This window comes from Diorhabda carinulata, chromosome X, assembly GCF_026250575.1.
Source record: "Diorhabda carinulata isolate Delta chromosome X, icDioCari1.1, whole genome shotgun sequence".
NCBI classification, from domain to species: Eukaryota; Metazoa; Arthropoda; class Insecta; order Coleoptera; family Chrysomelidae; genus Diorhabda; species Diorhabda carinulata.
Genome location: NC_079472.1, coordinates 23,531,231 through 23,546,397, shown reverse-complemented (window position 1 = coordinate 23,546,397; position 15,167 = coordinate 23,531,231). Strand labels below are relative to the sequence as shown.

At 31.7% G+C, this 15,167-nt stretch overlaps 1 protein-coding gene across 1 annotated transcript; it reads left to right on the top strand.

Moving 5' to 3' along the window:
* The first annotated feature begins 612 nt into the window (after positions 1-612).
* On the top strand, positions 613-11,923 carry LOC130901011 (chitinase-3-like protein 1). Its single transcript, XM_057812055.1, has 7 exons — positions 613-700; positions 2,069-2,266; positions 4,972-5,207; positions 5,295-5,422; positions 6,187-6,316; positions 10,098-10,283; positions 11,586-11,923. The coding sequence occupies exons 1-7, from the start codon at positions 637-639 to the stop codon at positions 11,868-11,870; spliced, it is 1,227 nt and encodes a 408-aa protein (XP_057668038.1). The 5' UTR covers positions 613-636; the 3' UTR covers positions 11,871-11,923.
* The last annotated feature ends 3,244 nt before the right edge of the window (positions 11,924-15,167 follow it).

The window sequence follows — 15,167 nt, the reverse complement described above, 5'->3', positions numbered from 1 at the left end:
AATACATCATACAGCCTTGAGCAGGGAAATTCATACTAACAATATTAGGGTTGATTAAGTCATTATTTAAGTGTATTACATGTGAGAGGAAACCACAATTACAGGTTCTTATTTAGTTCCAAAATTTCGTAACGTGTGACAAAATATAAACTCCGAGGAAAGTATGATGCGTCAAAATAAAGTTTACCATTAAATCGTCCAGACTTCTAATTAATTAGGGACACGCTATATTTTCCAGATTTGACTCCGAGCGATTTCGAATAATTGCGAGATGAACGATTTCATTTGGTAAATGAAGTTTGGAGTATGCACTTTATGGCGTCCCTTGATAAATGTAGATGTGATAAATGTTAATATTATAATGAAAACTGAAAATTTTCTGAACAACATACTTAAACGGTGAAATTTCATTCATTTGTGAATAAAATGTGCTTTTTTCAAAATTTCAAATTAATTTCACTTTATATTACCAATAATTAGAGTTATTTATTTTTTTATTTTGTATAAATTCTAGAAACAACAGATAAGTTTACCTTTCAAATCAACATGTACAGATAAGATAGTTAACTGATATTGAACATGCTATATATTGAAGAGTATTAAATTGATTATTTTTTTCATGTAAGAGAAATCAAAATGAGGTTGCAAATACTTTTGTGTGCTTCTTGTTTAATATTTTCGTGTTGGTTGATCTCTACAGGTAAGTTTCCATTAATTTTAATCATTACAATAAATTATTTCATTTATTATTTGGCTTTAGCAGTTCTTTAAAGATAATAACATATAAAGTTGAAATTAATTATTTGATTCCCAGACTAGGGTACAAATAATTAAATTGTAATATAGTCTAATCACTCACACACCTAAACTACATTCACTTGAAATAACACTTTAATAAATTAATATTAAAGTTTTAGGGCTACGAACATGTTCGTCCATTACGTTGAATGCACTGTTCGTATTTTGCATATTTAAAAGTATTAGTCGTCAGATCGTTATCTTGGAAAACCCCTACACCTATTTACATGACCCCACAAATAACAATTGTATTCATCACCGTACCAGATGTTACGGATGAATTCAGGATAATCATGTTTGAGCCGGCACAATATTCAAGTCTTTCAGATGTTAATGGGATTCACAATTATTATAGAGACGCTCTTCTTCAGCTTTTGTAGTTTAATATATTATTAGCTACTACATATAAACATCGAATTATTATTAATATCTCCAGAATCACCTTGTACATATTCAGATTTGTAAAAAATCTTACTTAATTAGTGAATGCGTAATTTGATTAAATACGTTCTCAATTTTTTTATTATGTAATGTTAACCTTTTTCATGACATAATTTTGATTCTTATAATGTCGCGTTTTATGGTTGGTCCAATTTGCAAAAATTAGGCCGTGTGGTGTACTACACAATATCCACATTTAGAGCTCCGTCTCGCTAGTAATGCATAGTCGGGACTTGCATTTAGGTGCTTTTTAGGTGCCAAGTTCAAAAATTAGGTGCTCTTTAATTTTCTCACAGCAATGGAATAGCAATTAAAATAATTAATAATTATAATAATTAATACATTAATTGTTGAGTTATTGAATTGAAAAGAGTTGTTATGAAAATAGAAGCCGTCCGAGATGTAACATATAAAATTTGTATGAAAATAGTAATAATAATGAAGAAAAGGATTACGAAAGATGGAGCCGTCCGAGATACAACGCCAACAAGAAGGGTGTATTATGAAAATAACATGAACGAAAAAGTAGTAGGTTAGGTTAGGTTAGGTTACGTTAGGTTTTTTGATAGTACAAGCCGTCCGAGGTGTAACATATAAAGAATTGAACTCATATTCAAGTCTGCGAAAAAGCTTATTCGTATACATTACTATATTTTCAATCGTATCGATTATGTATTCAAATCAATTCTGGACAAAAAAGCATATAACCTTAAATAAAAAGATCACATTGGTTTTGAAGAATAACGATCGTGATGTGATGATATTTTTAATAAGTCATTTTGTTATGTCAGTCTTTGAGCTGATGATAAATATGATTTTTTAATTACAGCAACAAGTTACAATTTAGTATGTTATTTCGCCAGTTGGGCTATTTACAGGAACTTCAGTGGAAAATTTGACATCAGTGACATTGATCCTCACCTATGTACTCATGTTTGTTTTGCATTCATTGAGTTATATGAGGATGGATCCCTTTACGTGGTGGATCCATGGGCATCTAACGATGAAGATGATGGTGGACATTACCGTGAGTACTAGTTTATATCAGTTTATCAGCAATTGTATGAGTTTAATTATAGGAATATGTATTGTTTTCGATTGTTAGAATTATCGACTTGATTGTTAATATTCGAAGAAAAAGAATTATTCGTACATACATAAATGAAATTATACAGTGATACGATTTAAACCTTCTGGTATTCAATATCAAATGTAATTTGGAATCTATTTAGACAATTTCGGCTCAATGTATTATTAAATTTTTGTGTGGCTGATACACATTTACCTTTTTATATTATTTGAGTGTGTAATAACAGCCCAAGATAATATTAAACCTATAATTTATTCACCAAAGAGCAATAATAAAATGAATGAATGAATGAATGAAAAACAAATTGGAATTAATTGAGAATTGATGCTGGCTTTGTAATAATAAATTCTTCACAAAATATTTTGGTATTTGTCGGACGTCACACTACAAAAGCAAGTGGGTTATTACCTCTTGAAACGACAGTAAAATGAATAATTGTCATGGAAAGTTGTCAATAAATACATCAAATTTATTTCTAATTGAAAATTAATTAATTAATACAAAAACGAGACAGTCTGAAAATAACATACTACTCCAAAGGAAGAAGTATTCACAATGATTAAAGTAAATATCAACCCGAAGAAAGCTCCTGACTTCGACTTAATTACAGGGTCTTGATTATGTACCTACGTTGTGGAAATGGCTGAAATCATAATGATTCCCAAACCAGGAAAACCACCAAACGTAGTATTGAGAAAAAATCAGTACATGAAATTTCACAAATAAAAAGGAGCAATGTGTACCAGTACGAATAGACGATGAACAGGTACCATATGCTAATACAGCAAAATATCTGGGGCTAGCACTAGAAGACAATCCAACTCTGTCAATTTATAATAAACTACTTGTAAATGAACAAATCTTAAGACCGGTATTGACCTACGGGATTCAACTATGAGGATGTACCAGCGAAAGCAGCACCCATATAATTCGAAAATTTCCTGGTACTTCTGAAATAGCGATCTTCATCGGGACCTTGAGATAGATTCTATAAGGCAGGTGAACATTCTAAATTCGCAAAGAGTTACAAACAGCGGCTCTTGAAACATGTGAACATCGAGGCAATCCAGCTCCTCGACAAAACGAACCTAGAGAGAAGACTGAAGAGAACGAATGGCTTTTGTATGTTTAGTGTAAACGCAGAGCAGAATTTTACATTTTAGTGTTAATATAAAGTATAAAAATAATAATTACAGTAATTTGGGATAGAAAAAAATTATCCAGTGATCGTGATAATGATCATATTACAATGTGAGGGAGATCTTCCAGGTTTTCTTACAAATGAAATAACTAAGAAAATGATGTTAAAAACATGAACTTCAATTTTAATATAATCACGAGCTCCTTCCTCTTCCAGAAGTGCTCCATAGGCGTACCAAAATAAGTTATAAGATTCTGAAGAAATGGGGATTTTATTATATTAAAACTAGAAATTTGAAATTTTAGTTCTTAATTGAAAAAGTTTCTAATAGAAATATCAAAATTTTGTTAACATTTCCCTTACACGGCATTGTGCTAACAGCATAATCTGATCTCAAAAACAATAATCAACAACATTATTCTTACATGTCAAGTACATACACAACATACACGTCAACACGCACATTAATCCTCATGAATCTGATCACTTCTATTGCAATATAAACGAGCTGGATTACCTCAACATTGTTATGTTAATGAAGTCGTAGTTCATAACTCGTGTCGAATTTATCCAATATTTAATCAACTGTTTTCTTATCCTGATCCTTGTAGAGGCTACTGATTCGAATGTACCAAGGTGCATCCTCGAAGTTCCTTAGTATCTTCTTCTGAAATATGTGGGTGTAGACTACTTCAACTAAAACAGCACCATAATATGAGCTTTCCAGCAAGGCTTTGTATCAATCAAAATCCTCGAACAAAGCTATCGAACAATGGTACAACTGTAAACAACATCCGAAACTAATAGTTTTTAAAATAATTTCAAATCATCAGAAGTTTATACTGGGCAGAGTATTTTCAGACAAACATACAAGAATCATATAAAAGTCAAATCTGTATAGCTACCATATATCATTTTTATGATAATCCCTAAATATAATATATTTTAGCAGTTCTTGAAGGTTCTGCATCATCTTAAACATTTTATTGAACGAATCAAACCTTTTCATGCATTTTATATATAGATTTACAGATACATTTATATGTATATATGTGTAGTTTTGGGTGTCAAATACATTTTAACCCAAAAGATGTATTGTGTCCTTCTTTCTCGCAGCTCTTACAGCTAAGTTATTAATCCCACTTCTCTTAATATTCTACATTCTACACCCCCAGGTGCTGTGGAGTTCTATAGACTTTCCCACTTTTATTTCAATTCCAGCGTATCCCGAACGCCATTGGAGGGTTGTTCTATTTTTTTAAGTAGCTCATTTCTAAACGTTTTTGTCTTTTGTAATCGATTCTGTTTGAAGATTGCTCCTTCTAAACCAATCTATGACTTATGCAATCCTCCTTCTGATCGAAATCCCAACGAAGTTGGTCTAAAACGTTGACCACTATCATGTTTTCCGGAAAAATAAGAAATAGAATTCAAAACTTCTCGCAGCATGTAGCTAATAGTGTAGTTGCTTTCGTCTAATAACTACAACAATCTATTTTAGATCAATTCAGGAGTCTCGCAGAATTGAAAAAATCTAACCCAGACCTCAAACTTTTGCTCAGCTTAGGAGGTTGGAATGAAGGCTCCAAAAATTTCTCAATAGTCTCAGCAGATCCTGTTCGGAGGATTAAGTTGATAAATGAAATCTTACCACTAATTGAAAAATATAATTTCGATGGTTTAGATGTAGACTGGGAATACCCCACGTTGAGAGATTATGCGCAACCGGAAGATAAGGTAAGTAGCAAAACATTGAAATTGTAATAAGTTTTGAATCCATAAAAAAATAATCACATAATTCAATCGTTTTATTTTTTAATTCAGGATAACTTTGTCGCCCTACTAAAAGACTTCAGTGATGTTTTGAAACCAAAGAAACTCCTGCTGACTGCTGCAGTAGCTGGCGCTGTTGATAAAATTGAATCTGCTTACGACGTAGAAAAAATTATGCAGTGAGTATTGTAGTAGTATTTTTAAGCAAGAAGCGTCATAATTTTTTACGTATATATTGTATAATCAATTCTAAAAACACAAAATTATTTCAAAGAGTGACAAAAATCATTACCAGGAATCTGGTCCTTTATATTTACTGATACAATCAGTCACTTCTACTATGATTTCCACTTTTTCAAGATATCCACCAGTTACCATCAATATGTTGAAAAAAGTTTAAAATCACTGTTAGAAAAAGCTTCGTGTAAATGCTTTATAATTTATTATACCTAAGTCCACAGCCTACATTTTTTCTAGAGTATTTGCTAGAGTGCATTTCCATTCTACTTCGAACTTCAGATAATGAAATACCAATAATAGTCAATGATAATTTTAGCAACCAGATTTTCAGTTCTGACATTCACATCAAATATGTTTGCGTGAGTCAGATCAACTTTAATTACATTTGCAATAATAAGGTTGGTAAGTTAGACCTTTGTTAGATTTTCCTCGTTGAAATTTAATATTTCATCTTAACTTCTTATATATCAGCAACTCTAAATTCTAAGCAAAAAGTTCGTATTCTTTTATTTTACTTTACTACTTGTACAATTCAAAGGAAATTTTCTTTGGCAAACAACTTTATAATAAAATAATATTTACCATTTTGTATAGCGGTGAACCTAAAACAATTCTGGTTTTCAAGAAACTGAGAATCGCTTTTCATTCTGTAATTTGAATCCATCCACTGAAACGATTTTATTTTGTGAATTTCGATTTTTAGGTATTTGGACATGATAAACCTTATGACATATGATTATCACGGTGCCTTTGATAACTTTGTAGGACATATTTCACCATTACATGCTTCTCCTTTGGATTATGAGCATGGAAGAAATGCTACATATACCGTTGTGAGTATTTAAAAATGTGGATTTTAGGATTAAATGTTATTTTCATTCATTTCTCTTCGCTTATTTTTGTCTCGAATTTATATCTACTATAATTTCAAGTTTAAAAGTAGCTTTAATGTTGAATTTATCAGTATGAAAACATATCTTCAATTTAATAGATTCATTATTCTAAAAGCAACTGTTAGACCAAAGTAAAATCATCTCCAAGTTTAAAATAAAGATACATATTCATAGTTTTAAAAGTAATAAAATAAAAATGATTCTTTAAATCCTCTCTCCTCATCATTCCATTATCCTCCAAAAGATGAAGTGACACCATTTATATTTGATTCAGCAGTTGGTTCCATGCTTGCCTATCCTGTGCAATCTTTTCGGCATTATGCAGTCTCATATTTATTAAGGGTTTTGTTTGGTCTACCCATCTAGTTGGAATCTGCCTCTTGGGCGTTTGTCTTCTACTTTCCCTTCTATGATTACTCGTTCCATTGTTCCTGATCTTCTCGCTATATGTCCCAGGTACTGCAGATACATGCGGCTGCAATGGGGAAGATAAGAACATCAACTAGAGGGAGTTTCGTTATTTTCGTAATATATTCTTCCCATATTTTATTTAACTTGGTAGTCGCTGATCTTGCCACAGTCATACAACGGCGTATTTCGCTTTCGCATTTTCCATTGTTGGTAATGAAGGAACCAAGATAATTAAAATAGTTAAAATTGTGTTTGTGGAGAATTGTTGTTTTGTCTATCAACTATCATTATTTTCGTTTTGGATTTATTTATTTTTAAGCCATATTTTTCGCCTACAACAGACAGTCTGGTCATAATTTCTGTTACTGTTGGTATGGTTGTGTCGTCGGCGTAGCACAGGTTGTTGATCCTCTTTCCGCCAACTGATATTGCATCTTGCCACTCATCTAGAACTTCTCTCATGACGTATTCGCTATAAACATTAAATAATAATATATAAACGTTCTTTAGATACAAAAGAATAACTTTATTTCTTCCACATTCCATGAATGATTGATTGATCTCCTCACAAATGCCAGAAAAATTTGTTGATAACTGTACGATTTCTAGAAATAAACTATAAAACATCTTAATATTCAGTAATCATAAAGTATCAAATATATTGCCATTCTGTTTCAATTAAATGTAACGTTTTTCGTATTTATTTACACTCTTTTTATTCGTGGGGTGAATTAATAAACACTGTCTCTAACTTTCTTACTGTATTTACACACTATACAACACACTTAACTAATAATATATTACTTATAAATATCACTTAAATTTCTGCGATAACTTTTACTAATTCGTTTTTTTCACTACGACTATTTATTTGAAACTGAACTGAACTGCGTTTACATAAATCATTTATATACCTAAATAAAATTCTACAAAGTTCTAGAACAAAAAGTAACAAAAGAAATAAAAAAAACAGACTTTCCTAGAAATTTGCAAAAGAAATACTGAAATAAACCGCCTTCTATAATAAAAAGTTTAACAAAGGCGCGTCTGCCATTTATAAAAAACAGATTAAAGGACCCGCGCGAATTTCGCGATCTTGTTTTAACATAAATAACTAAACTTTCTGCTTGGAACTGGGAAATGATGGAAATGTCAATTCGATGAAGCTGAAATATATCGAATTCTTGTATATTAAAAAACAATATCCCAAAAATAGTTGCGCTGAGACGGGGGGAAAATGAAGTGAGTTCGAATAAATAGCTTATTACTGTTACACTTCAGAGAAAGAATGTTAGTTGACCTTCGATCTCTGAATATAACATGGTTATTGGTACAATGTTAGTAGTAAATACTGTGTTCAGTATGAAAGTATCACCAACGGTTCCAGAAATTTCGTTTTAGAGTTATATTCATCTAAGTTTTCGATATAAAAACTTGTTTATTACTATATTGGAATAATATAAAATTTCAGTCATTGATTATACGATCCACATTCACATGCGACTCATGGGCGTAAGTTGGGACACGATTTGCGGCGAAACATTGTGCGTGAGTTTCTCTTGAATCTACATTCGTAGTGTTCACAATATAATTCGCACACTTGACATAATATATGGACGTTGTTACTTCAACAGCTACTGCAGTAAGGATTTGCGTATTATGATCATGTCTTTATCAAAAGTAGGAATCAAATCAAAAAGAAATGGAGGAAACGAAAATGGTAGATGACTAGGACTATGATTTTGCAGTTTATTTTCCTATTCTTTCAAACTATTGTTCCACAAAACTGTTTCCATTTGAATATACTTTTAAAAAACTCTTTTCGGAATTCATTCTACAAATACGGTCATTTTGGACAGTGTAATGGATAATACAACCAAAAAAGTGGTAACTCAACTTGCACGTAACTGAGCGACGCACGAATGTGAAGTCTGTTGTATGAGTACAGATTTTGCTCGTTCGGAAACGCTTTGACGCGAGCCAAAACCGACAAGTGGTTAAAAAAGCCGAGTCCGTAGAAAATTTGTGTTGTGAGTAGGTAAATATTCAAATATGTAAATCATACACGTTGTGTTGAGGTGCCCCGCACTATACACATATTTGTCACAATTGACGACTTGATAGAGTCTTCAATTTCATTTTGAATTGTTAGCATTATGTCTTGTTAAAATGAAACTGTGAATGGGACAAAAGGTTATTTTATTATTTCAACCAATTATTCCAGCAATTTGTAAATCTTATATCTAAATTTCAAGCATATTTCTCAATTTTTTATTAATAAGAACGTACCTTTGCTTTTGTTTCGCCAAGTAAAAAGTTTAGAAAAAAAATTATTTGTGTGGATAGGAGCGCCTGTCCTATTCTAAGAAAAAATTATTGTTGAATATCATTTGAGAAAAACTGAAACGAATTCAAGGCGTACAAAGTATGTCTATACTAGTGGCGTTTTTATCAATGATTCTGTCAAATAATTACTGTAGCCAGAGAAGTGTACATATTCTTCATTAAAAAGAGTTACCAAGCATATTCATTCATTTCACTTCAATTGAATTGAAATAAACATTTTTTCGAACTGCTAGCTAAGTCAAACATTTAATCATTGAACTAAATTGAATCCATATTAAGTAAATATCTTTGTTAGTTTCGAAAATTAGAAAATAGAGTTGCTAATTGAAGTTAAGAATTCTTTGAATTGATGGAGAGAACACAACCATATTTCCTTCGATGTATGATAAAAGAATGTGATGAACTATTCTATTTAGGAACATAAAATCATATCACTCACATTATTCTTCCTCAAACTTCTGCCTTTGATCAGCAATATATCTTTTCAACGTATAATCCATGACTAGAAGTATTACTCAAAAGTTTCTTTCAGAATGCCCTTCATATTATTTGCCATGGTATTTTCTGTGTAAGAATACATTTCTCAATGGGACACGCCGCGTTGTTATAATAAAGACGAAAACCTTTGGACAATTGTTTATCTCTCCAATAGTCAATAACTTCTTTAAATGAATGAATTTATCCACATTTAGCATATTTTCATCTGTTTTTGATGTAGAAGAACGTACCTAGTGCTCTTCTAATTCTAACTTGGTAACAGTCATTTAAGGACATATTTGAACATTCGTAAAATCATCAATTCCTTGATACGTTTCCCATCAATAAAATTCTCTTATCAATTGAAAAAATTATGTAGTTTATTGAAATGTTTTTTACAATATTCAGTCCATACAAATTGAAAGAATTCATAACTATTACGTATAAATAGATGAAAGTTGAGTATCTTACAAATGAAAAAAATTAGTCTACAGGTTTGGAATATTGGATCTACAAAAACGCAGATATAAGTAAAATTAACATGGGAGTGCCTACGTACGCAAGAACTTTCACATTAGAAGATCCGAACAACCATGATCTATACGCACCCGTTACCGGACCTGGTGAGAGAGGATTGTATACAGGTCTTTTAGGTTGCTTGGGATATCATGAGGTAAGTGTATGGAAAATAGTATGAGTCTAAGTAAACAATATCAATGTTTTATAAGGTAAATTGAATTAAACTTCGACTTGCATAAATTGGCCTGCTTTAGATTAAATGAGCTAGGGCGTAAGTTGTGAATCTAATTGCACTGCTTAGATAATCACTAATATTATGGAACAAAACCTTCCTGGGTGTCTGTTCCCAGAAAACTACTAAACTGATTGTCTAGCGACTAAAAATATAATTATTCATGAAAAACATGCAAGTATATAATTTGTTTAGGTTTTACGTAACTTAATTACATTTTCAATTTTCATTTTCAATGTGATGATTGAGAACAGTATTGTGTGGGTGGGTGGGCAGTGGTTTTGGGGTACTCGAGATAGTCTGAATACTACGAGGAACAATCTCTCAAAGTTACAGAGATTGGTGTGCTTATGTGCAACTGGCCCATGAAATCTTGCCCAACAACTGCACTAGAAGTGATTCTAAATCTCCCACCCCTCCACTTCTCCTCAATAATTATATACGGATGGATCAAAAACATTAGACGGAACTGGAATATTAGGGTACGCGCCCAAAGCCAAAACTCTGAAAGCCTCAGTATCGCAGCAAGAAGAGAGGACACAATAGATCTATATACATATACATAGCAGCTTAAATTTATTCCTAAAAGATTTGTAGACTTGAGGTTACTTTTCAACAGATATAGAGATTTATATGTTGTGGTCTCCATAAAAATTTGCTGCAAATTGCTTCATTGAAATTGTTCTGGGAGCCGTTTGGTTATAGCAGCAGTATGTAGACAAACTTTGTCATAGATGGGCACTATACCAGAAGTCATCATTCCTCTTTTTTTCAATTAATGATTCTCCGCATTTGTCGTGAAGTTCCTCAATAAATTGCAGCAATTCATTTGATGGGTGAAACAATAATGGCATCCATATTTACGTGGCAATATCACGACGCAGACTTTTGGATTCGTGTCGGCAATGGCGGATTGTGTAGTTACGCAATTACCTACCTACAATGCGTGCCAGTTTACCTCTATCTAGGTAGCAGCTGCTGTACTGAGCAATCGGAGATTGAAATAAAAACGTTCCTTCATTCCAGCATTTAACTCTTATCAATATAGACTTTAATCAATATAAATTGAATCAATATTCAAGAGTTATAACAAAAAGTAACCATACAACAGGTAAAATTCATAATAATTAACCGCGTAAAGCCCAAAAGGGTTGTTAGTAATAGAAAATGATAAGTGCCGATATTATATGCCTATACTGGAATAATTAATATTATTAATTTCAGGTTTGTGAATTTTACTCTGGTTCTGATTCGGTTATGTACTGGGATGATGATCAAAAAGTTCCACATAGAGTAATAGGTGATCAATGGATAGGTTATGACGACGAAAAATCCATCGAAATGAAAGTAGATTTCGCTATGGCCCATGGAGTAGCTGGTATTATGGTTTGGACAATGGATACCGACGATTTTAATGGATTGTGCGGCAACAAATACCCGTTAATCAACACTGTTAAGAATCGCTTAACTTTGCACGAAAATAAGAAAAAACAAAAGAAGATTTCTTAAATAAGACTGGTTGTTAAAATAAAATTAGTTTTGATTAAATTATTGAATTAAAATATTTATTTTGTTATTAACCTCCATAGTTTTGATGTTTACAGTTGTGTGGTCAAAATAATGTACGGTGATAAGATCGATAAATATTTATCTAAAACGAATATTGTCAAGAAGAATGAAGCGCAAACTGATTCTTAATGAAGGAACTCTCATCATCACAATAGTGGACCTAACTAACCCGTTTTGTTAGATATTATTGGCAAAAAGGGTGAAACGTATCTGTCGCTTCTTCTAAGAAGTCAATGAGGTAGCTGAGCAACTGCGTATCAATTGAGAAGCTGTCCATAGGATAAGACTACCATAAGGTAATGGTGGAGGTCCCCATATAGTAAGCAACAGTGTGGAATTGCACAACAAATAGTTTATAGAGTCCAAAAATCGGACAAAGATATGAAAGTTAGTTTTCTCAGAGATTTCGTCCAATTTCTGAATATTAAAATGATCTGACCTTAGATAAATAAAATTGAAACTGTGTATTAGCATATAATAAAAACGAAATGAGAAAATTAAGAAAGAACTGGAAGAAGGAGAACAACAAGGTACATAAAATAACTCCCACTTAGATTGAAACTATTCACAGTAGAATTTTTTCTATTAACTGGTATAAATTCATAATTATCTTTGTTCCAGAATATCTAGCATTGTAATTCTCATGAATACCTCTAGACATACATTATACAAATTAAGAATCATAATTTAAATTCTCTATCTATAATCTTAATCAAATTGAGCTCTTTGATAATTTTTGAAGAATTATAAGTATATCATTGAAGAAACAACCATATTAAACATGATAACGAAGCAGAAATTTGATAAATTGTTATTTTATTGACCTCATTCATGAAATCTTGAAAGCCATTCACCACAAACATTCTAAAATATAAAACAAAACAATATTGAGAAAGGGATGCTTATTCTAAATAGAAGCTTATGTAAGTAATCAGCTGTTTACAAGATATACACTTAAATATGGATTTTGTTTATTTTTGAATAGTTCCAGCACAGCTTAAGTCTGAATTTTGTACCAAATTCAATACTTTTTTTCCCAAAGAAATATCTCCTAATCTTGTACTAATAGGAGATATGCATGTAATTTAAATTCACTTGATTATTTTTCCCAGAAACATTATAGTTCCAATATTATCATAAAATCATTATTTCCCTATTTAATTGTTTCTCAATTGTATAAAATGACACGTCCTGGATTTATCGAGGTCCAAAAAGAGTGTTGGTTGTATTTTGAACAAAATCCTGTGTTCCTGAAGCGTTTTTAGATTCTGATATCCTAATATCTTATTACTTCATATTTTGCATCTAATCAAGATTTTACATTGCCTGAGGTCAAAGAAGTAAAAGCAATGAAATATTCTTTTTAACAATACAAACATTTCATTCTTGCTTCTCATCTGTCTGAATTCTAGCGAGTGTCTATATTTTATTCTTTTTTACATTTTCAATGACTATATAGGTTATAATATCATAACCTATGAAGTAACTGTCAAACTTGAAGTAAACAAATACTGAACGTGACAATTGACGTCATCCAAAGCTCGCGAAAAATAGCGGCGTTCAAAACTAACCAAATACTTTGAATATTATTTTGACTAAAATATAAGAAGATCCATGTATATTTCCTTTTGGCGATAATTCTTTCCTTTGTTTCTGTGGCGATTTCCTTAAACTAGTAATAACTGGATCGGATGAGGCTAGTATAAAACTAAAAGGATCTACATTAGTAAATTCCTGATGATTTTCTAGTTGGGCTTCTTCGAAATGCTTTCAAATCTTTATTCCTGGATTCTTGTGCTTTTTCGGTGTGCCCTATAGGAAGAATTACAAAATTTGGTTTTACTTCTTTTAGTTTTCTCGCTAATGACTTAAAAAGTTACATCGGGCCGTCCCATGAGAAAAGTTGATGGTGTCCCATCAGGCAAATAGGCAACAGATAATGAAAACGGTTCATCAAGCCAAGCATTTCTCTACAGAATACTTGTTTCCATTTTATAAGCGATTTGCAATTTTTTCAAAAATGAAAAACTCAGCTGATAAATGCTACGTTCCATAGATTTTAAATTTTCTTCACTATGCTATTCAAATATGAAATGATTGCAAACGACATCCTGAACATGTTGACATTTTTCCGTATTATCATCACCCTTCAGCTTTTGCCAAATGGTGAACGGTGAAAAGCTGTAAAGTGGAATAACCACATATAAATATACGTACTCAGATTACTTTCACCCATAAGTAGATTATATCCAAAACAAAAATAAATAATTCAAAATTTTCTGTTGATTTGCAAACTTAGACACAACTTACAACTTAGAACAAACGTCTGATGCCTATTAGCGCGTACATTCATGTGACCAAAAATGAGAAGAGTCGACGTTTTAGGCATATTTTATAGCACTCCATTACGGACCCAAGAACATTTTTGCACAATTAGCAAGTCTTGCGGTATTCCTGAAGACTTTCTAATTTGAAATTTTGGCCAGGTTTTTAATGCATCGGGCCTGCTATGAGCTGATGCGAATGGATGAGGTTGTTCTATGGGAGAAATATACAGGTTTAGTTAATCGAAAGCGGACTCTCTTACAACAAAACAATGCTAAGCCACATACTGCGAATGTTACGAGGATTCAAATCGAAAACTTGGTGGTATTAAACTCTTTCCACATCTTGTATTTAGTCCGGTCCTTATACCGTCAAATTCTACGTAGAAAAAAAATTGAATTCAAAGAGGATGTTTAAAATGAAATGCGACAATTTGTAGCATTTAATCCCAAAGAATGATTTCACTAAGGGCTTAAAGAGCTTGCTGACCGTTGAGTTAACACCATAGAATACAATGAGTATTACTCCAAATATTAACATCATTATTTAATAACTACTAAGTCAACATTGAAATTGACAAAATGAGAAACACTCTTTAATAGAAAAGGTTTTTATTAGATCAGATAACAATTAAACCTACAGAAATACATGTAATACATGCTTAGACATATTCGATATTAATTTAAATTGAATATTAAGTACAGAATTAGCTACGTCTTCCTCATATCTCGCACTACATCTAAATGATATCATGTTCCAATCAAAATTAGGTACATCCACTTTGGTGTGATTTGTATTTTTCTATTATCTATCTTTTGATTTGTTGATTAATGAATTAAAACTATGTATCTCATCTGCTTGAATGGAAAACGTTATCTATCTCCAAAATTATCAAATTGATTCCATTGGTAT